This window comes from Panthera uncia (assembly GCF_023721935.1).
Source record: "Panthera uncia isolate 11264 chromosome C1 unlocalized genomic scaffold, Puncia_PCG_1.0 HiC_scaffold_3, whole genome shotgun sequence".
Lineage (NCBI taxonomy): Eukaryota > Metazoa > Chordata > Mammalia > Carnivora > Felidae > Panthera > Panthera uncia.
In genome coordinates, this window is record NW_026057584.1 from 23,548,591 (window position 1) to 23,573,236 (window position 24,646).

The 24,646-nt window shown below is 36.3% G+C and overlaps 1 protein-coding gene across 2 annotated transcripts in view; it reads right to left on the reverse strand.

Moving 5' to 3' along the window:
* The window catches only part of SPAG16 (sperm associated antigen 16), a 1,017,964-nt gene extending 996,031 nt beyond the window's left edge, over window positions 1-21,933 (reverse strand). For both annotated transcript variants that reach the window (XM_049614974.1, XM_049614973.1), the window contains exons 1-5: window positions 21,701-21,933; window positions 12,006-12,052; window positions 10,772-10,867; window positions 7,296-7,414; window positions 968-1,105 (exon numbers count right to left, since the gene is read on the reverse strand). In XM_049614974.1, the coding sequence (XP_049470931.1) occupies window positions 968-1,105; window positions 7,296-7,414; window positions 10,772-10,867; window positions 12,006-12,052; window positions 21,701-21,827 (527 nt within the window). In that variant the 5' untranslated portion in view covers window positions 21,828-21,933. The remainder of the gene's footprint in view (window positions 1-967; window positions 1,106-7,295; window positions 7,415-10,771; window positions 10,868-12,005; window positions 12,053-21,700) is intronic.
* Between the last annotated feature and the right edge of the window lie 2,713 nt (window positions 21,934-24,646).

The following is a 24,646-nucleotide window of genomic DNA, read 5'->3' on the forward strand; positions in this document are numbered from 1 at the left end:
AGAATCCCAAGCTGGTCCACACACGACACAGGGCTCGAACTCACAAACCATGAGATCATGACCTAAGCCAAGAGTCATATGCTTAACCAACTGAGCAACGCAGGCACCCCTCACCACCACCTTTTTAAAAGTAGCTTATCTTAAAAATTTTCCTCACTTTGCAATACAAAGTTTTGTTTCTTTAAACTTTTTTACAAAGATTTTAAAATATTATGTTCCTGTATGGTAGTTCTACTTATCTAATGTTTGGTTTTAGTATGTTTCTTTAACAGAGAAAACTGTATGTTTAATTAAAAAATGAACAAAGCATGAACTTTCTCTACTTCATATCTAAGCATTGATTTTCCATCTAATATCATCTTAGATGAGTAGATTCATCCCTAGTCAACACATTCACATATGTATCTTTGCCAGAATAACAGTGCTTATCTAAATTTGTTCGCCAAAACTGCATGTCTTTCTATAATTTTAGAAAGAAAGATTTGGCTTCTGTCAAGTTTATTCTCTATGCATAAATTCACGCTAGGAGATTATAAAATAGCAGTTTCCTTTGGGGAATTTTCAAATACTAAAATTTCTCTAGCGAGAAATACACTATCTCCTTCCTTCCTCTCTGCCTTCTATAAATTTACTATAATTTCAGAGATTAGCTTATCCTCATAGGGGAAGATTTCACAAACCATGAAAAGACTATGAAAAACATAAGAAAGTGAATGCCACATAATAAATTAACATCTCCTATACAACTCCCTGCATTCAACTCTTGCTAGTGGGTTGCAATTGTGAGCGTTCTGATCAGTTCAATTAACTTGCTAGTGAAGCCTGTCACATTCTTTCTAACTAGAATTTAAATAGAATTCAGTTCAGAATTAAAGCTCTGGTACATTAACCACGTGTTAGCTTCATTCAGCTCTTTACTTCTATTTGGTCCAAAAGAAAAAAAAAAGTCATTTAAAAATTAACATACTCAGCTGCCTGTTTGTAGTGTTTCAAGTCTTTCTTCAAATTTTTGTTCTCATTTTCTAAAAGCATATTCTGGGTGTAGACATCTGGAACATTCCCAAGATCTCTAAGTTCAGTTAGTCCCTTCTGTATTAACTCATACCTAGGATAAAATCAAACAAAAGGTTTTATGTTGTTGCTTTCTACTAAATTGGTTTAATTTATGTATAATTCAAAAAGTTCTCCTAGGGGATATTTATAGAATTGATTTGTGGCATTAATTTTATAAATTAAAATGTCCACATTTACAATATATATTTAAAATAACAAATAATTAGTTGCTAGGTACTCATATCATCATAGTACATAAAACATAACCAAACATCTCATATGTTCCAGGCACTAAGTCACTAATTCACTAACACTGGTGAAATTAACAAAATGGTCCAAGCCCCCATCTGTTCTAGTGTGGATAGTGATATGTTCCATGAAGTAAAATAAAGCAGGATAAGAGGGATAGAGAGACTAAGATAGAGACTGATGGGGGTGTTTGTGCTATTTTACATAGGATGAACACAGAAAGTATGATTGGTAAAGTGATATTTAAGCAGAGAACTAAAAGAAATAAAGGACTAAGTCATGTAGATATGAAGGGGAAGAGCATTATTGGCTGACAGAAGAGTAAATGTAAAGCCCTGAGAAAATGAGATGCTTGACATGTACCTTAAAAAGCAAAAAGCCAGAGCAAGGGAGAGAGTGGTGAAAAATGGGTCAGGAAGACAGCAGGGAGCCAGAGAGAAAAATATGATTTTACTTGAATCAGATTGAAGCCATTGGAAGGCTTTGAGAAACAAGTTACACTGATCAGATTTATGTTTAAAAGGATTAGTCTGGCATCTCTTTGAAGAAACTAACTCTACAGGAGCAAGACTAGAATCAGAGATGCTGGTTTGGAGCCTGTTGCAATAGTTCAAAAGAGCAACAACGGTGGCATAAACAAAGTTGGTAGCAGTAGAGATTATGAGAAACAGGTCCCTTCTGAACAGGGTGTAAAACCGGGGCCAACTTATTGGTGAAGCCAAAAAAAAATTTTCTTATGAGTCAGCTGCCACGCATTGGTTAAAAAAGTGGTCAAAGATGACTCCACGGTTTCTGGTGGAACAACAAACATCCATTTATGAAGATGGGAATGAATGCAGTAGGAATTGGGTGATTGGAGAAATAAAGGAATTGCTTTTATTCATATTAAATGCAATATGAATATATTGCAAGTGAAGATAAATACTGGGAATAAATGTCAAGAGTTCAGGGAAAAAGTCAGGACATGGAATTCAAACGTGGGAATCATCAGTAAAGAGATACTATTTAAAGTTACAAGACTGTTGTTGAAAGTGCTGCTATAAACACTGGGGTACAAGTGCCCCTATGCATCAGTACTCCTGTATCCCTTGGGGCAATTCCTAACAGTGCTATTGCTGGGTCATAGGGGAGATCTATTTTTAATTTTTTGAGGACCTCCACACTGTTTTCCAGAGCGGCTGCACCAGTTTGCATTCCCACCAACAGTGCAAGAGGATTCCTGTTTTTCCACATCCTCTCCAGCATCTATAGCCTCTTGATTTGTTCATTTTAGCCACTCTGAATGGCGTGAGGTGATATCTCAGTGTGGTTTTGATTTGCATTTCCCTGATGAGGAGTGACATTGAGAGGGAGGGAGCCAAACCATAAGAGACTCTTAAAAACAGAATAAACTGAGAGTTGATGGGGGTGGGAGGGAGGGGAAAGTGGGTGATGGGCATTGAGGAGGGCACCTGTTGGGATGATGAGCACTGGATGTTGTATGGAAACCAACTGGACAATAAATTTCATATAAAAAATAATAAATAAATAAATACAGAAGATTTAAAAAAATAAAGTCATAAGACTGGACAAGGCCAGCTAGGGCATGACTATAAACAGAGAAGTAAAGAAGTCCCTGGACTGTTTCAAGATTGGGAAGAGAAAGAAAGACTACCAACTAGAGACTAAGACAGACAAGGGCTAGTGAAGTAGTGGGTGAATATGAGAGCACCGTTGCTCTCAAACCAAGTGAATAAAGTGTTCCAAGAAGGAAGAAATGAACAACAGTGACAAATGCTGAAAACAGACTGAATAAAGAGGAGTACTAAGAATCAGTCACTGAATTTGGCAATGTGCAGCACTGAAAAAACTTTCAGCACAGTCATGGAGACAATAGTGCACCCAGAGTAGGTATAAGACTAGGACATGAGGAACTGGTAATAAACTCTTTCAAGGAGACATACTGTAAAGTGGAGCCTAGGAAATCAAGATTATCCTATAAAAAGGATGTGGAGTTCAGGGTGTTTTTTGTCTTCCACTTTTTTAAAAATATAAAAAATATTATTGGACATCTATATGCTTATGGGAATGATCCAGCAGAGAGGGGAAAAGTTTACAATACAGAAAACAGAGGGGCCAATTGCTGAAGCAATGTCCTTGAACAGCTAAGAGGATCTGGGGTCCAGTGGACAACTGGAGGGATGGCCTTAGATGACAGTGTGCATGGCTCAGCTTCTGTGACAGGTGAGAAGCATGCCTGAGAACACAGGTGGCAAGCTAGTAAGTAGAGAGGGAGGCAGAGGTCATAGAATGTCTATTTTCTCAGTGACATAAGGAACATCAGAGAATCATTTACAGATTTTTAAATAATTATAATTTTAATTATATGTATACATGTAGCAACTAATAAAGCTAAATAAAAAAGTATAAACACAGAAAAACATTTCAGTAATAAAGTTATTAACAAAGAAATACCTACAAAGCTTGCTATATAGATGAGTTAAACATTTGTTTAAAAATGTTTAATTATCAGCATTTTTATGTTATAAATATTAATTTTATTAATATATTACACATTAATAGAAGCCCTGAAGAATACCCAAAGGGTTAAGATAATAGAATCAATATTAAGTCGGTCAAGTGTCTGACTTCATCTCAGGTTATGATCTCACGACTTGTGAGTTCAAGCCCTGTATCAGGCTCTGTGCTGACAGCTGTCTGTCTCTCTCTCTCAAAAATAAATAAACATTAAAATTTTCTGTAAAAAAAAGAATCAATATTAATTAGTATTTGCCACAATTTATAAAACAACAAAATAGACAACAATTTAATCATAAATTCACTACTTCATATGTATTTAGAATGTGATTTATACTTATCTCCAAAGAGAAGATATAAGGGTTGATTGAAATATTAGCCCATGAAGTTTTTCTGACCATAAAATTGGTTTCCAGCAACTTGCTTTATTTAATGCAGAAAAAAATCTTACTAAAGAAATCATTTCAGTAAGAAAAAAAAGTGGTATATAGTCCTTTTCTACATTAAATGTTATGTAAATAAATTAATATGTGGTAAAATAAATACAAATCAAGCATAATACATCATAACACATACTATATCATATATATCTTAGGACATTCAAAAATAATTTATCATGACAAATTTCTGTAATCTATATAAAAATGTCAAAGATGATTTAAACTCACTAATACTATTCTAATACTATAAGATCACTAGGAATCTTAATCTACAAATTCTAGAAATATATTTCTCAGTAAAACAAGCATTTTGTATATAAGATAGTTTGTTTTTGTTTCAGGTGTGTGTGTGTGCATGTGTGTGTGTGTGTGTGTGTGTGTGTGTGTGTGTGTGTGTTAAAGAAATATCCTGGCCTTTTTATTTCTTCCTCTTTATTCACTCACACTTAGAACAAGACTGAAAAGTGTTCAGATGGGGAAAAAAGATTGTTACATAACTATTAGGAACTGGAAATAAAATTGCCAACAGAACTGCCAAAAAAATTACTACCAGGAAAATTACATCAATGGTCTTCACATTTACCATTAAGTCCATAAACTACTTAGAATTATATAGAAGTGGAGAATGTGCATGTATTTCAGGGAGAAAGTACATAGACTTTCATACAATTTGTCTATGGTGTAAGGCCCACTGTCACAAATGAGAAATAGTATGACAGAATTTCAGTAAACACATCAATAGTGTCATAAGAGTAAAGTTAGTTTTCCTTCATGATGGCACCCAAGGCATAGGATATAAAAGACAGGAAAACAGTAACCTAGATAATAACAAGCATCAAATGAGAATTTTTCCTCCATGTTTTCAGGGACAGTTACAGAAAATACTTACCAACAAAGACAAAATTCCATTAGCTACTGCTAACCCACAGTGCAAACAATTTGAGTTTCATATAAAAAAAATCACTACTACACACACATACACACACAATCTTTTTGTGTGTGTGAACAGCCAGAAAATAGTTTAGAATTTGCAGAAAAAAAAGAGCTTTCTGGGCCATGTGTTCTCCACTGTGCTGTGACTAACAAACTGTGCTGTAGCATGAAAGCAGCCATACATAATACCTAAAAGAAAGGTCATGGCTATGTGCCAACAAAATTTTATTTACAAAACAGGGGCAGGCCAGATTTGTTTGCTGACCTTGGATTTAAAGAATTTACTGCAATTACTGTTTGAGGATTAAAAGGCCACAAGCCAAATTTTACTCCCAGGTTTTTTGGTGACTTTAAGGGTTTTTTGTGTTACAAACTAACAGTGAGGGAACCTTGTTTTGTCAACTTTTGTAAGATTAAATGAATTCAGAGCAACGAATACTACAAACATTTTTATCCATAATAAAAATGATAAAAAAATATACTCTGTATTCTCATAGTCCTACTATTGCAGAATAGGTAAAAGTTTCTGATCAAAGTAAAAAATGTTTCATGTGAAGAAAAAATATCCAAGACTGTAATCTTATCACAAACAGCTTGTAAACTCATTACAAACTGACATCTAGGAATAAGGACACAATTATTTGAACCACAGTATCACTAAACAATATAATAAAGAGATACTTTATAAGAATCTTACTTTAAGATTGTAGTATTATACTAAATGGCACACTTACACAGGGGTTCTATACGTCCTAATTATATTGTAGTTTCCTAAAATTTCATCTCAATTCAAATTGCTAAATCTAAAATGATAATATGACACAACAAGCACTTAACCGTTAAGAGTATACTTGGTTACAGATTTCTCAAAGGGAATCATTTCACACTTTGGCCTAGACAAACGTGCAAGTACTATGTCCTAACACATATTCTTAGGAGAAAAAAAGGAACTGAGCCACATTAATTTTTCATTTCATTAGTACTACAAATTAATCATCTACCTACTTTTACAAAAATGTATTTTCTAATACATTTGTAATTATTTCATAGGGCATTTTTATAAATATTATTCATGTAATTTCTAAATTTAACAGGAACACTATTTTTCTACCATCAAACTTGCTGTTTCTTTAACTGTATTAATGAAAAATGGTTCTTTTCATTAAATATATTAACTTTAGATATGCAATTTAAAATAATAAAACTAATTTCTTCTATCTACATGATCTCCATAGATCAGAACCAAAAAAAGCAGCAAATAAAAACTGCATCACAGTTGGATTAGTAGAAATTAAAAATTGCCCCATATATTTATTTAAAATTAGGATTTAGCCCCCAAACACTATAAACATCTTTATTTATCATAGTATTCCCTTTCCATGATATGCAATGGCTTTTAAAGTTCAAACATATTTTTACATCCAATTATTTAATAATATTTCATTAAGGAATGTTAGGACTCTGAACACATGCCTGGTGACATTACTGCTGTAGCAAAGGAATAAAGACAGCATGCCTGATGATTTTCATACCCAATAAGTTATTAAAATTTTCAATTATAACAAGAAAATCTGCATTTAGACATCATGTGAAAATATAATTCTGCTTATTTCCAAATGAAGAAATATTTATATAAAAACAATCAATCAGTTGTGTGAGTAGAGAAAGGCAGGCCATCATACTATAAGGAAAGCAAGCAAAGTAGTACTCTTGGTAGGATATCTTAATGCAGAAAATAATACCCTTAATAATTATGCAGAACATATAGAAAACTATTTAATAAAAGACTTTGTTTTGTACAACCCCAGGAGATATTTCATTTTCTTGATTTTTGAAAATCACCCAAATATAAGAAAGATGTTTAATAAAAATCTCTTTTAAATTAATACCCTAATTATGTGAATGTGAGTGTGTGAATGTGTGTGTGTGTGTGTGTGTGTGTGTGTGTGTGTGTATGTCTAATGGTTTCGCTGGTGAGGCTGGGAAAAGTTTCCATCCATTTCAACCATTTTGCATAAGCTGAGCAACTTCAAGTCCTTTAAGACACTTAAAAGTGGACGTGTTAGCATTTCTAGAGAACTATTTATCCACATAATTGTTTACCATTCAGACTGAAAACAATCAAGAGTTCTGGTCATTCCCATTTTGATTAGGAAATTGCAAAGAAAGTCTTCTATTACTTCAGGTACTGGTTGCTTTGAAGGAAGGACTGTTTTCTGCTCCTGAAATTTAAATGTACAATTATTTATTTTGAAAATATAAAATCATCACTAAGCTTTTGTTAAGTTTATTTATTTTCTTTTTTTAAATGTTTATTTACTTTTGAGAGAAAGAGAGAGAGAGAGAGAGAGAGAGAGAGCGAGCATGAGTGGGGAAGGGGCAGAGAGAGAGGGAGACAGAATCCAAAGTAGGCTCCAGGTTCAGGGCTGTCAGCACAGAGCCCAACACGAGGCTGAAACCTACAAACCATGAGACCATGACCTGAGCCAAAGTCAGACAATTAACCGACTGAGCCACCCAAGCACCCCTGTTTATTTTGAGAGAGAGAGAGACAGAGTGAGAGAGGACGTGCCCACAGGTGCTAGCAGGAGAGGGGCAGAGAGAGAGGGAGAGAGAAAATCCCAACCAGGCTCTACATTCAACAGGGAGCCTGACATGGGGCTGGATCCTACAACCCTGGGATTGTGACCAGAGCAAAAATCAAGAGTCAGATGCTCAACTGACTGAGCCACCTAGGCACCCCTTTCAATAAGCTTTGATTACTGGTACTGAAAGGCTGTTAATTTATTCATTCACTTGTTCATTTTTTCATCTAATTTTTTTTGAGTGCTATGCTTCAGGGACTATTTTAATCACTAAGAATAAAGCAGTAATGAAACTAGATAAGACTCAGTGTTCATACCTAATGGTCAAGTAGATGAAGACAGAAAATGAAAAACTAAATTAAAAATATATAATATGGCAGATGGCACTAAGTGCCTGGGAGAAAAAAAGCAGAGGATTGAAGGGCAGGAGAACCAAATGTATTAGAACACAGCCATGCTCATTTTTCACATATTGTCTATGGATGCTTTCATACATATGACAGAGGTGAATTGCAACAGAGATCTTACAGCCCTCAAAATCTAAAATATTTACTATATGATCCCAGAGAACATGTTTGCAGACCCCTAGACTAGAAAAGTGGAGATATTTCAGCAAGTGAGATATGAAATTAGAACAGCCATAAAAACTATTATGTCACATAAACCCATGTATAAAATAAGACAAATAATGGGTAAATTCTTAAAAATATCGGGGCGCCTGGGTGGCGCAGTCGGTTAAGCGTCCGACTTCAGCCAGGTCACGATCTCGCGGTCCGTGAGTTCGAGCCCCGCGTCAGGCTCTGGGCTGATGGCTCGGAGCCTGGAGCCTGCTTCCGATTCTGTGTCTCCCTCTCTCTCTGCCCCTCCCCCATTCATGCTCTGTCTCTCTCTGTCCCAAAAATAAATAAAAAACGTTGAAAAAAAATTTTTTTTTTAAAAAATATCAACAGTATGGTTGCCCCCAGAGTGCATTTTCTTTTCATTGGCAAGAACTTATTAATCTAACTGCCAATCATTTAGACAGACAGATCTATTTTCATATATAGAAACCCAGAAGTAGACTTTCCTTCATTGTCCTTCTTAACCTGGTCTTGATTACATACCAGGTAAATGTTACATACCTAGTAATAGTTACATAGAAATGCAGTGAGGAAAGAATCTCTGTTTCCCTAAAAATTTCTTTTCTTTTTTTAAATTTTAAGTTTATTTATTTATTTTGAGAGAGAAAGAGAAAGAGAGTGCGTGCAAGCAGGGGAGGGACAGAGACAGAGGGAGAGAGAGAGAATCCCGTCATTGTCAGCACAGAGCCCGATGCAGGGCTCGATCCCATGACCCACGAGATCATGACCTGAGCTGAAGTCAAGAGTCAGGCACTTAACCAACTGAGCCACCCAGGTTCCCCTAAAAAGTGCTTTTCAAAAGAGCTATACATAACTTACTGCTGATCTTAATTACTAGTAGTTGCTACAACCTTCAAACAGTGATCAGTTGAAGCAAATTTGGTGGGCTACAGAAATTTCCTGACAAATTAATAGGGTTTTAAAATGAATTTTTTTAAAGCTCAAGTAGAATAATTTGTAATATCTTTCCTAAGGTCATTTTAAAAGATATTATTGAACAGTGTTGATTATATGCAGGACCCTACATCACACATGGAAGATGTCAAAGCAGCAGAATACAGCATCCCTGTCTTCAAGTCTTTGCATTACGGTGGAAATTTATATATAACCACTGGGTAAGGGTATAACACTGTTGGAAGTAGACATTCATTTTACAATAATAAATGATACCTTGGCATTTTTGATCAATAAATTTGAAAATGATATTTAGAATGAGATGGAGGATAGTTGAAGGAATTGGGAACACAGGAGGAAAAGGACAGAGAGACTATACCTAATCTAGTTTCTAAAGATGTCTGTGAGCTCATGTTTTTATGTACATTTGTATGTATGGTCTGGTAGACTCCTGCCTTCTCGAATAGTATTTTCTTTCTATTTCTTCCTGAATACATCTGATACATATACTGTGAAACAGCCAAAGCAGAAATCCAACCACCTTAAAATGCCATGTTTCTTATACATGGAGACTTACAATCCTATCAACATATTATACACACATGCATACACATACATGTTCTAAGCTATAATGTGATCATAAATGTTTCTTTTAACTTTGCATATAATATTCACTCAACATATATTTGCTGAATGTCTCCCACATGCCAGGCACCATGAGAGGTGCTAGGTATTAAATTTGAATGAGATACTTCCCTATCTCAAGGAATGAAAGACTAGTTGAATAAAAACAACATATCCCCAGACCACCTGGGTGGCTCAGTTGGTTAAGTGTCTGACTCTTTACTTTGGCTCAGGTCATGATCTCACAGTTTGTGAGATGCAGCTCCACAACAGTCTCCCTCTCTCTCTGCCCCTCCCCCCATTCACATCTCTCTCTCTATCTCTCTCTCTGTCTCTCCTCCCCTCTCTCTCTCAAAATAAATAACTTAAAAAAATTCCCCTACCACATTCTTTAGTAAAAGAGCTCATAAGAAAAAAAGTTGTAACATATTAAGCATCCCTATCAGATAAATATTTCCATGAAAAAAAAACCCACAGAATTTTGCAAAATACATTTTAGTATCTGTATCCAAAACCAAATTCTGTACATTAGAATTTAAAATCCTTGTTTTAATATCTGGTGAGATTAAACAGGCAGAGTTCTGAGGGAAGGTGTCATTTGTCATTAAGTTATGCAAGAGTAACCATGATGCGGAAAATGACAATCCAAAAAAGAAGAAATATGAATACTTACTTAAAGTTAAGGTGTGATGATAAAATCACAAGAGAAAAAGGCACAGCAAGGGATAGGACTGTATTTACTAAGTAAAGTACTTAAAGTTTAAATGACTTTCCAAATTTCACATTAAAGTCTCACTGCTAAACTACAGGCTGTGTTCAAACTACACAAACTATAGGTTGTGTTCAAAATTCTCACCAAAATCTGAGTATCTGTAGCCTGTTCTTGGACCATCTGAATTGCTTTTGCCAGATCTTCTTCACCTTCTGGAATGCTAAAATTGTCATCTGGTATCTAAATCAGAGAAAGAGTATAGAAAGAGTAAGCAGGAATATAAAAGTAACTTACTTCATTTCAGAAATAATTTTTCCTCATAAAATAAAGGATCACAAAAATAGACACCTTATGTAAGATGCCATGTAATTCTGAAGTTCTGTGACAAATGGATAACCAAGTAGGAAGCTTTCTGACTTCCTTGTAAACATCATCAATGTCACTTCTGATAAACTCGAGATCAGTTTATGGGCATCTGCTCTTATCTATAATGACAAATATAGTCTAACAACTCTGCGGAGAAAAAATGTAAGACCATTTCTTTTTCATAACTACAAGTAACTGCAAATCTCTAGTTTATTAAAAAAAACAAAACAAAATAAAATGAAGCTGACTGCCTGAATGTTATGCTCTTGGAAAAATGCAACAGACTCTAACTATGATAATAATGATGGTTAACATTCACTGTGTGCTTCTTACATGCTGATGAGTTTTATGTATCTTACATTAACTCCTTCAGTAATTTCATATGGCACATATTCATATTATCTCTATTTTACTAGTATAATAAAAAGTTATCTACTGTTTGTCCTTTTACTTGCTCAGGCCACAAATTGCCAGGCTTGCTTCCACAGTTTCACTTGCAGTGCCTATCCTTTAGGAGTGACTCTAGGTGCCACATCTCAGAAGGAACAATAGGTCCTATCCAAACAGTGAATGAAAGGAAAAATTTGAGGCAGGAACTACATTACACACAGAATTAGAGTTAAGCTGAAAGGAAGCAGGGGACCTGACCTACAGCCAGTAGTGGGAATCTGGAAAACCCATTCAAGAGCAGAATGGATGTTTGGGAAGGAATGCCTGCTGGACAGGCAAACTGTAGTAAGGATCCACAAGGCAGGGGATAAGGAGTTAACTTTGAAGCACAATTAACAGGAAACCAAAAGAGCCAGATGGATTAACCAATCTAAACTTTTAAACAGAACTTTCACACTTCACTCTTAACTAGCTGATATTAGCTAAATTCAGTTGAAAAACTAACATCTCTTAAGGAAAACAAAAAATAAAATAAAATAAAATAAAATAAAATAAAATAAAATAAATATTTCATAAGAATGACAATGAATTTACAAGTAAATACTTAAAATGAAAAAATTACCTCTTCATATTCATAATCATCTTCAGATGCCTCAGTTATGGTGACCTCTGAAATCATGTCAAGTTTCAATCTCAAGATATATGGGATAAAATGATTCATTTAAAATTGATTTGACATTAAAATTCGGTATTAGATCCATTTATCTCACCGAGTTGGTAAATGTAATATAAACTCTTTAAAATTACTCTTCCACATATAACCTACAAATATAGATATCTTAAAACAAAATATTTTTATTATTATTTTAAAGCATTGCTCCATAGAACCCAAACCTATAAAAAACTACATTCCCATACATCTATTTACTATCTAATGAGTTCCAACTTGATTGTAAGGCTTACAAAAATGTACATGGTATATATAATAAGATAGTATAGATTAGAAAGAGAAAAGAAAACTTATGGACATGAAAACTATGACAGTCAATTTTTTAATTTATCTCAAACTAATTTAAATTCTCAGAGCTCCAGAGTCATTCACAGTGCATTGTGACTTCTTAAAGTATTACGAATTTCTAAAAAGCACACCAATATCCATATATAAGTAAAAAACAGATTTCAATGTTTTCATAATAAAAATTACTTAAATATCTTCTTATTTATTATACATTTCAATTTTAAAATTAAATTTCATTCACAGGAAAGGCAGCCTAATTAAAGCAAAGTATACAGTAATCATAATTCAATGGTCCATAAAGTATCAAGAAATAAGCATTAAAATATCAATGGAAATGACTAGTAAAAAATTCTAACAGCATTGTTGTAAGACTTTCAAAAATCATAAGTTACTTTAATTATAAATGAAAACTTCAAGATAATGTTTAATTTTGAAAGAAATCAAAGCATATACCGTTAACATTTTGTTGGTTGGTGGGTTTACATTTCTCTCCATATGTACAGATGGAATTATGCCAAGTTCATTCAAAATGTATGAAATTAAACACTTTAATGTATAGCAATGGTTACAAAAATCAAAGACGAGATTAGCCTAGCTTTTGTTTTGCTGCTGGTTATGAGAAATTATCTTCCAAGAGTTAGCTAAACGTGTATATAACAACTCATGCTGTTTGTAATAAGAACTGGTATCACTTATACAGTATTTAAGAGAAGCAGACACTGTCCCTCATTCTCATCCTACCTGCAAGCTATAATCATCTCCACTTTACAGATCAGGACTCACAAGCACAAGGTTACACAGCTAGGACCTAACACAGTTGGTGATCAGCCCCAGAAGTACAGGTTTCACTATGCTATACTTAAACCTCTCTTGTTATTCCATATTCGTCTTCTATGCTATGTAAACACTTGAAGTGTTTGCCAATTATCTTCCACACAGTTCTAAACCTCTAAAAGATGGGTTATACGGCTTTGTTACTCAGTTCCATCATAAGCAGTAAGTCTTCACTGTTTATCCAACTGGAAAGTCACTTAAGCCTATTTCAGTCACGAACAATTCTTAGGAACCAGATACCATCAAAAGGCCAGTATTTCATTGTCAAACAAGTTTATCTCCCAATAATATGGTGAAAAGTAATTTTGGCTCAAAAATAACTACTTAATTTAACTAATTAAATAAGTAAGTAAAATAACTAATAACTAATTAAAAACATGGTAGATTAAACTACTACAGAAAAAAAAAAAAAGATGCAACCTTGCAGCTGATCCTATAATACCCATACTGGGTAATTTACCCATATGAACTTCATATGGCAAATTTACCCATACTGGGCACCAGGAGTGAAGGACCTACCTATATTAGTTAATCTACTACCATGGAACAGTTTCCAATAGCACTTGCCTCACTCTCTAGTCCCTTGCCAGCAGCCTTCTTAAGAGACCACCAGGCTTCCACTAACAGTCTGATCAAAGTATTTAGTTTTCACTAACATCCTACTTAAAGAAATTCTAACATCTGTCCTATTTCAGTTCCAGAGCCACTCTAATACTTTAAAGGATTTCTTATGTTAGAATCCCACTTTCAGGTGCCAAAATCTGTACTTTTTATTACTATTGCTTAACAAACTCTCCAAACCTTCAGGCTTAACAATAAGCATCCATTACCTCATAGTTTCTGTGTTCAAGAATTCAGTAGTGGCTTAGCTTGTGGAGTTTGATTTGGGGTCTCTCGTGAGATCTCAGTGAAGATTGCAACTAGGGCTGCAGTCCTCTGAAGGCTCGGTGGAGGCAACAGGATCCATTTCAAAGATGGCTCTAACATTGTTGGCTAAAGGTTTCAATTCCTCCCCATGTGGGTCTCTCCACAGGCGTCTTTAGCATTCTCAAGACATAGCGGCTAGCTACCCCCAGAATAAGCAATATAAGAAAACAAAGTGGAAGCCACAATGTCTTTTATGACCAAGCCTCAGAAGTCACATCATTGGTTACATAGGTCAACCCTATTCAGTGCCTAAGGGAGCTAAATAAGAGCATGAGTACAGGATGTGGGAATCACTATGGAAGCTGGCTACCACAGATAAATTGAGGAGTTTCAAGAGTATTAAGAGTTAATGCATGTAAATCACTTAGAATGGTGCCTAGCTTATAGTATATGCTATGCAAGTATTTGTTATTATTTTCCTTGTTCTAGAAAGAGAGGAGTACCTGTGGAGAAGTCTCATAAGTCTCTCATGGCCTAGTTCCCCCAGGCTTTAAAATGAACGCATTAATAAAATTCATTCTAAATCTTCTTCCTTTCTAAGTTTAGATTTTCTGATACATTTTCACTTTTTTCAATAAAATTTCCAGAAGCTCAGCTACAGGAAATCAGTCTCCTTTCTATGGAAAAGTATACTAAAACTTGATTTTGTAAGAAGTCACTTGTCTTTAAGTCTCCAGAAAAGCAATGTCATTCTTCATCACTGCTCATACCATAATAAATTTCGCAAAGAAGTAAATATTCTAAAATCATTTAGATAGACTTTAAAATTGTAAATTATCCAACTGGTAAGATTAAGGTGAGGAAGAAACATCAAAGCATAGGTTGTTAAACATAGCAATACACAGAGAGAAAAAAAAGATTTGTCCTCAAAGCTTTGGAAATATCAGACAACACCTGCCATACTGCTACCCAGAAAATATCTGAGGCAACAGCTTTTGAACCCTAATAATATAGTTTCCCCAAAATCAAAACAGTAAGTGGAAAAATAACTACCATTTCATAAAGCTTAAAAGTTTTGTCATATGGATCATTATCATATTTATTCTCACAACAATCCTCTGACATTGAATAACACAGATATAATCATTTCTACATAAAAAAATAAAAGAAAGAAACTTAATCAAGGAGATTAAAAAATCTTCCAAAAATCATATACCTATAAGTGACAAAGACAAATTTCTTGAATAAAAATATCAGGAATTTTCTACATTATCATATTGTGTCTACAGTGACACAACAAGAATGTGCAATTTTTACCAAAATCCTAGGTACTTACTTTCCAAACTTTCCAGTGTTATATCATCAACAGCTAAATCAAACCATTTAAATAGCTCAATTTGAAGACCCTAAAGGAAAGAGAAGTATAAAAGAGGGCAAACATACCAACCCAAAGATTAAATTAGCCAAGAGCAAGAGATTAATGAGACAAAAGGTCAGGAAGAGGACAAACATCCAAAATAGGAACCACTATTTTCCTTGACTGGTATTTTCAGTATCCACAAAAATGATCCGTACATAAAATCTTCCCAAGAGCAACTGAGTTGAAATGTGACGTTGAGGTGCTACCGAAGAAATAAATGTACTTTGGCATGTGCGTTGGTATGCATCTGTCTGGCTGAGCTGGCTAGCAACACATGGACAAATGCACAAATGAATCCCCAAATGATTGTGTGGCAGTTGACAAATATGCATATAGTACAAAATATAAAAATAAGTAAGTATGGAAATTCAAAGAGAAAGAACAGAAATAAGATAAAGGTAAGGATACAGTACATGCCATAAAGTCTCATGAACTCTGTCAAACATAAGCCACAGATTTGACCCAAATCTTCCCCAGCAGTCTGGGTAAAGAGGGGAATGTAATCAGATACGAATTCCGTAACCATCCAATGAAAACAGATGAGTTTCTCAGCAGATGTACAGCAATTTCTGGTTGTGAAGCCCGAGAGAAATTACTCTCTCCCATTCTCATAAAGAGAACACTGTGGATTGTACCGATATTGATTCCCTTGGCCATCGGGACAGGCAGAAAGACTGAGTGAAGCAGGATCTGATGGAATACCATGTGTAAAAAAAGGTTGGAAAGACTGCTTTAGAAGCAATGTTGGCAGAATAGGAATAAGCAATTGACCAAGAATTGCCTGAATGATAAAAACCCTCTACTCTCATTCTACTTTTACTGGACAACTTTCTCATGTGTAATTTAATCTCTAAGGTGATCCTATTCTGCAGGAAATGTCCATACAATTAAGCTGGTCACAGTTCTCAGGCAAAGTGATTTTTTTTCCATTGCAGAATAAACCAGAATTCTGGCTCAAAATCAGTTTCTTAATGCCAAGAAAAACCCTCTTCTTATTATCTGTCTAGTATTCCTTCAAAGAACATTGTTAAACTCCATTTCCGAAATTCATTTTTCCCTCCTTTCTATTCTCTTTAGGTCTAGCTATTGCCTTTCTGCCTGCTTAATGCTAAGTTGACATCTAATATTGTGCCTAGTGTTCTAGTCTCCTCTTGCCCAGGGTAAAGTCAGTGATTCCACTTCCTCTCTGACCTGCAGCCACAGCCCTTAGCACCACCCATTTCTAGGCCACATTCGGTATCCCAGAATCAGAGCCTACACCCAGACTAAGGGTCCCACTCCACATCTCCCCTTGCTCTGAAAGAAATTTAGTAATACTTGTGATTTGCATATAATTTGCATATTATGTATCAGTTCCCTGATGGCACTTGGTCACCATGGGTGAACTGCCTGGCAGTTTCTGCACTGGCAGAATCTGTACCAGATCTCGACCTTGTAGATCCTATCAGAAAATAGGACAATATACGCAGAAACTGCCAGGAAACCCTAAATCCATCACAGTACTACAGAAGACACAACTGCAAGAAGCCTCAGGGAAGCATTTCAGCTGGCATAATGGAGTCGAGCTTGAGGTGACAGTTGATATGATGGGGTCGCAAACAAGGCTCTACAAATGAACCACAGCCAGAAAACTATAAATGATTTTTAGATGTGAACACCATACAAAGTGTTCCTCACACGCTCGTCTCTTCCCAGTGCTGCACTGGAGGTGCATCACTGCCAGCAGCAGCATCTTTACAAGGAACTGGAATGAAACACACAGTTAATTATATTTTACATGATTTCCCAAAGCTACTATAGACAGAAACTGCTTTGTAATCTTTGCCGTCACTGCAGAGCCAATGTACATAAAGGCAATCTAAAATCTAGCCTGGATCCTTCATGATCAACATTTTACTTAGGAAATTGAAATAAAAGTACTGTAAATGGCAGACATCACAGCCATGGTTCCCTTTCTTAGGAATGCCAGTTTGAATAATATAACTTAACTGAGTAATAGACACCGAAGATGGCAGATAAGTGGCTACCACTTGCTGCCACTTTCTCCACTGTTATTTGTTTTCTGCAGTCTTTCCCACCAAGTCTTCAGGAGGTCTCAGAATCTTATTAACACCACATACCTGGGAGCCACTACCAATTCAACAGACACGGCAAGAGTGGAAATTTATTGGCTACCCCTGCCCCAGACACCATTGCACATCTTCTGCCTCAGAAGGTGGAAAATAACTTCCTTTTCAAAATATAAGGCTCACTGTTCTCATAGCGGGTGGTGGTTTAAGTTTTTCCAACTTTATGCCAGGAGATCCAAAGATATGGGCTCTATAAAAATATAGATATACCTCTATCTGAAAATATGATGGCTAGTAGTTAAGAAATGTGTTTACAGCCTTATTATTCCAATTAGAGTCTTTAGACCAGCAGCACCAGCAACACCTGGGAGCTTATTAGCAATGCAGAATTTCAGCCTTCACTAGAACTTACTGAATTAGTCTTCATTTAAAGATCCATATCTTTGATTCATATGCACATTAAAGTTTGCCCAGACTAGAGGACACACAACAAATTCTTTCTTTCTTTCCAAATAGCCTATGATTTTCATGCATGTAAAATTCAGCACTCCAGACTTAGTAACATGCCTTTTGGTCTAGATTCTACATTCAGACTGTCTATCCTTGTATTTGAATATATGTAGGGTGCAACTAAGATGCCATGGACAAATTAATTTTCCCAATGATAATAAGAAATAGAGGACTTGAGTACCTAACAATTATTAAGGATATGTGCTCACTCAATACTACAAAGATTCCAGAGAAGTAACATAAGAGATGGGAAAAATCACTAAATGTTAAAAATAATGAATAAAAAGACTGTTAAATGATAAAAATTCAATTTTAATTAAAGTTATCAGTGAATATTACTATTACAATGAATGATTGACTAGGGATATAATTAAGAAAACAAGCATGCATCTTAGATGAGGTGTCTAAGTATGTTCACCATATTTCAGTTGACTAGTTTAATGGAATCTTTAATTTTGCACTTTCAGAAATAGTTGACTTTGGGACTGAATCCACAGTTGATCAGCTTCAAAAAACTGGTTTAAACTCACTCAACCCTCAGAAATTGCTGGTGGGGCCAGAGCAAACCTCTTCAGTGGTCAGCAAACTTATGTCCATGATCTAAGAAGCCAAATTCTTAGCATTGGAATGCATTGAAAGATAAAATAATCAAAATCCAGCTAGAGGAGCAGAGAATCAGTGCAAAAGGAGGGAGATAACAAAGACAATACCTTGGGGGCTCCACTTTCCTAGAGTCCATGTATTCCATTATTCTTCCTTGAACATTTCTTTTGACATGTAGCAACAAAATCAATTAAACACTAGCTTTCTTAGTACAATTCATTCCAGCTTGCATCTCCCAATTGGACTGGGCATTCCCACATGTCCCTAGCCATACATTAACTGTAGTTCCTACTCCATATGGAAAACCTTACCCAAGCTGTCCTGATTTCTAATAGAGAATTCATTCATAAGAGAACAATCAGCTTTCTTTACATACACTCGACCCTTTACAAAGCACATAGTTAAAATCTGGTCTTATGTTTTACAGTGTTGCAAGTATCTTTCTAACGAGGAGTTCTCCAGAGGATTCATGTGCTTTCATAAACAGATTTCTTCAAAGCTCTGGATATAGCTAAGAAAGGAACAATGTACATGTATGTTTGTATCTTGTGCTGAAGTTTAAAACATAAAAGCAATGATATTGTGAATTGCTTCAGGAGAGAAACAGATAACACCTGCCTTTACAGGTAGTAGGTTACAAAGAAGAAGTGTTGCAGGGGTAAGAATTATTTTTCCTGCATACATTCTCTAAACTTACAAAGAAAACGGGGACTTTACTTAATGAAGCCATTCCCCTCATGGTGGATCCTGGCTGTTTTCGGTTTGGGCCCTAATAATTTGTACATGTTCTTTACGTTTGAATGTTTAACAGCAAAGAAAAGGGCGACTTCCTGAAGAATTACAGTCAACCTCTTTTAAAGATTTAATATTGATATCTTGTTGTCTAGTATTCTAAGGAGCATCTGTTCAGTCATAAATAAGCGAAGCCCAAGACCAAATGCAGTAGAAGTGATTAAGTATATGTGCAAAGTAGAGAACATCAGATTTCTGATTCATTTGTGCATATTATAACTTTTATTTACCCACTGCAATAGCTCAATTAAATTACCTGAAAGCTAAAGACTTTAAACCCAAGAAAGTCTCACTTCAGCAACTATCATAATTGCCTTAAGAAACAATGTCAAATAACATTATACAGTCAACTCTTAATTATGCATGTTAAGAGAGCCCAGGGATACAAGGATAATTGGCATTCAAAAGTAATCCTCAAACTTCATTTTAACTAAGAGTTAAAGCCTCACTTATCACTGAACTTCCCACCTAAACAATGAATGTAGGAGAACTAGCTATCTGTGTAGTTCTGCTATCCTTGGACTACCCTTTGGTTGAAATCCAAAACAGTAGTCAACTAAAGGGAGATGGAAGAAAAGCAAAAAGGCAAGATAATTCATAAACCGGATAATAAAATCCTAAAAAGTTAGAGTTGCTTATATTTACAAATGTGATTATTTGGAGAAATCTTTGTCAGGCAGGTTTTTTTTTTTTTTTTTTGCAAACTGCTATACGTTTGCAGTTGTAACCCAGTGATCGCCTGGAAAATTAAGTAAACCGAAAAGCTGTATTATATGGGAGTCCACCATTTATTCCACAGGGATATCTGCAAAAAAGTTAACCCACTGTGATTGCCTCATGTTAACAAACCATGCATTACAGAAATCATCTTAATGTAAACAAAAATAAGATGCTGGTTACCATTCACTACCAGGGACACTGAAAAACTTTATACTTGATGCAGTTAAGTTCTGTAAGAATTGTTGGCTCATTTTCGAATTTAAAAAGGAATTTTACTGGGGAAAGTAGCTATTTAGAGCTCTGAAAAGAGTACAATGCCTCATTTAAGACACTAAGGCACCTACATATTTCCTTTAAATTGATTTTGAACTATTGAAGCTTATATTCCTATAAAGATCATGTTTGCATTGAAGAAAATACCACATATTCTCTTTGATCTTTTCAACTAAGTTCTTCAAAGCTCCCTGAAGCACCGGTGTGTACAGAGCCTGAGTCAGGACAGGTGAACCAGTTTGCCAAAGCCCACAAAACCAATCATTGCCGAATCTCTGAAGTCTTGAATTAAAGCCGGGGGATTCAAAGTTGGACAAAGAAATAATAAAGCAGATTTTGGAGTTTCCTTGATATCTTTAAGAATAAAACAGATAACCGTCTCTCTCCTACCTGCCTTAAAAAAGTAGACACCTTTTTCTCATGAACTCTCCTTATCTCTCCAGTACAATTACTCTACATGCCCAGCGGAGGTGAGCTCAAAGGCCTTACCAAGAAATAGTGAACCTAATTATTCACATATGGCTATTCCATTTTTCTGGTATTTCCACTGATAATTGCTTATCACTGTCTGGTTTCTTCCTAACACCTCTGAGCCTTTTCAGCTCACCGGGTCATCATTTAGTTGCTTTAAAAAAAAAAAAAAAAAAAAAGTAACAATTATTATTAAGTAGCCAAAATTGCAACTACCAAGGAAGTTGACACTACCACAACAAATCATTTAAGCATTGGTCAACTGAACCATCTACAGAATCACAGGTTGAATATTCTGAGCTTCAGCTCCTTAAAACGCAAAGGCCGAAGTCTTTCCCGGTCTCCTAACTTTCCCGACTTAATTGGTTCCCACGGTATTCCGCAGGTTTAGGGCTTATTTAGGAAAATGACTAAGCGAAAGGGGGGTTGAATCAATCTGTTGTACCACCTTAACATAAAACTTCCATCCAAAGTTTGCAAAGTGGTGACTAAGTACCAGATTCCTGAAGGTTCTTCCAACAGGAATGCGGCAGCCTAACACTCCGAAAAGGGGAAAAATTTAGCGGGTAGCTATCAGGGGAACACGGTGCGGGAGACGCCACCATGAGGTCCAAATGGCGTCTCGGCCGGCTTGGTAGCCACAAGCCTCAGAGGGCGCCCCCCAGTGGGAAGCCAGCGCCCTCGTCCCCAACCCGTTACCAAGGGCAGCGCCTGGAGGCCGCGCCTACACTTAAGGATACGCTCCAGGTAGTAGGCGCCCTCGGCGGCCACCGCCTCCGCGGTGTCCCGAGCAGCCGTCAAGCCCATGCCCAACGCTTCTTCCAGGACCCGCAGGGCCAAGGTGGGCAGTCCTTGCTTAGCAGCCATCTGAGGCGGAACGGCCCGCTGCCTCCCTAAGAGCAACTGCGAAGACGCCTGCCCGAGACCGCACGCAGCTCTCGCGAGACTCTGACACCCTCACGGCTTCCACCCAGCCAGTTCCGCGCACCTAAGGGTTGCTGCAGCCCAAAGCTTTAGGGCCCTCTGAGCTTCACTGGTTACCATGGCAACGTCGTTGCCTAGTTACCCTAGGACGCAGCTCCTGGAGTGGATGAGATAAAACGCAAGAAACAGTCGGCTTGGATTATATACATTTTGTTGCCGAGCCAGCTTGGGGTTTGCTTTGGTTTGGTTTTCATTTTAACCCTAGCATTTCTTTCTCACTTGGTTGGCTTCCCTAAGTTGTCTTTCTCCCGGTTCTTGCATGCCCATCATCAGCTACCTAATTTTAAATGTGTGGAGAGCCCCCATTATCCACAGGGAAAACTCCTGGAAAAGAGGAAGAACCTCAGTGCCAAGAGGGAAAAAAAAAATTTTTGTAGAAAGCATAATTGAGAGGTTAACTCAGGGGAACTACCAGCTTCAGACGCTGAGCAACAAAAAACTAGGATAGGGGCGCCTGGGTGGCTCAGTCGGTTAAGCGTCCAACTTCATCTCAGGTCATGATCTCAGTTTGTGGGTTCGAGCCCCGCGTGGGGCTCTGTGCTGATAGCTCGGAGCCTGGAGCATGCTTTGGATTGTGTCTCTCCCCCCCCCCCCGCCCCTCCCATGCAGAGGTCTCAGACAGAGGTCTCTGTCTCTCAATAATAAAAAGTAAAAAATTAAGAAAAAAAATAGGATAGTCACCTTAGTCAATTTCCTTCTTGGGTTCCTTTAAAACGTTTATCTGAATATCTGTTTTGACTTAGGTTTCATACACTGGGACTTGGAAGAACATTTGTAGCGTTGACCCTTGCCAAGAGAAAGCCACTTTCATAAGAACTATGAGGTACAAATAGTCCTAACGTAATGTATTATAAATGATATTTGTCCAATCATGTGCACTCCTTTTGCAATGACAGAATCTTCCTCAGGTTGTATTGTGTATATATCAGAAGCATGTACTGAGCCTTTTTCTTTGCAGATTCTTTTTCAGTCTATGTTTTTTGATGAAAACTGAATGCCAAACAGCAATTCATTATAAAAGCTCCCATTTACTACCAAAACAAAACAAACAAACAAACAAAAAAGCAATAGTAGTAAGCTTCCTAATGAGGTGATTGAGAGCCTGGGTGCTGGAATGAGAGGCTGCATTCAGATCCTGGCTCCACCACTTACCAGCTCTGAAACCTTGGGCAAGCCACTTAATCCAGGCCTCAGTTTCCTCATTTGTAAAATGACCGTAATAATATTACCTACCTACAACAAAGCATTGTTGCAAGGGGTAAAACATAAAGAATTAAGAACTTACCAGACAAAAGTAGACACTAAGAAATAGTTGTTATTTCTATTGAAGTTAATTGCTTAGTTTTGTTTTGTTTTCAGAATAATCAAAACTCACAATTAGAAATAATACTCCTTTGTTTCTCATACCTATTCTTTTAAAAACTTACTCTTTGGGGGCGCCTGGGTGGCCCAGTCAGTTAAGCAACTAACTCTTGATTTTGGTTCATGCCATGATCTCACAGTTCGTGAGATTGAACCCCACATCAGGCTCTGTGATATTCTCTCTCCCTCTCTCTGCCCCTCATTCTCTCAATAAATGAATAAATAAACATCTAAAAAAAACTTACTCTTTGTCCTTGATGTTTCCCATCAAGCACATCCTCAGTACTTATTAAATTCAAGGAACAATTACTAAGAGGCTGAAAATGAAAATAAAGGAGAGGAACTCTGAAATTGGGGGATCCACTCCTTTTATAGAAAGTCTGCTGTTTGTTCCAAAGGGAGGCATTACCTTATCCCTCAAGTTTGTTTTCTGTAAACACATGTCTGAGAAATGGCCCAGGTAAGGAGTGGTCAGGGCTTTGCACCCCCAGCAAAGCATGATGGAGCATGAGAAAGCCATGAAGGAGGGTCTCTCTGAATAATTAATGTTTACATCGATCTTTTTTTTTGTCTGTTACATCAGCGGTTCTCTTTCTTAGATTTTAGATGTAGTATGTCATGTTCTACACATAGGTTTGAATTCTAGCTCTTCTGTATGATCTTAATTAATTTAAGCTCTTTGAGCCTTAGTTTCCTCTTATCTAAAAGAGATATTTTAATACCTATATTACCAAAATACAGTGAATGAAATGTCTTCCTTGGGAAAATGTCTATTCATGTCTTCTCCCCGTTTCTTAACTGGATTTGTTTTTTGGATATTGAGTTTGATATGTTCTTTATAGATATTGGATACTAACCTATTATCAGATATGTTATTTGCAAATATCTTCTCCCATTCCTTACACTGCCTTTTAGTTTTGTTCATTGTTTCCTTTGCTGTGCAGAAGCTTTTATTTTGATGATGCCCCAATAGTTTATTTTTATTTTTGTTTCCTTGCCTCAGGAGACATATCTAGAAAGAAGTTGCTATGGCTGATGTCAAAGAAATTACTACCTGTATTCTCCTGTAGGATTTTTTATGGTTTTGGTCTCACATTTAGGTTTTTAATCCACTTTGTATAGTATAAGACAGTGGTCCAGTCTCATTCTTTTGCCTGTTGCTGTCCAGTTTTCCCAATACCATTTGTTACAGAGACACTCTTTTTCCCATTGGATATTCTTTCCTGCATGGTGGAAGATTAGTTGACCATATAGTTGTGGGTTCATTTCTGGGTTTTCTATCCCGATTTATTCAAAAAAGTTAAAGTTTCTCAAAAAATCTAACAACAGAACTACCCTAT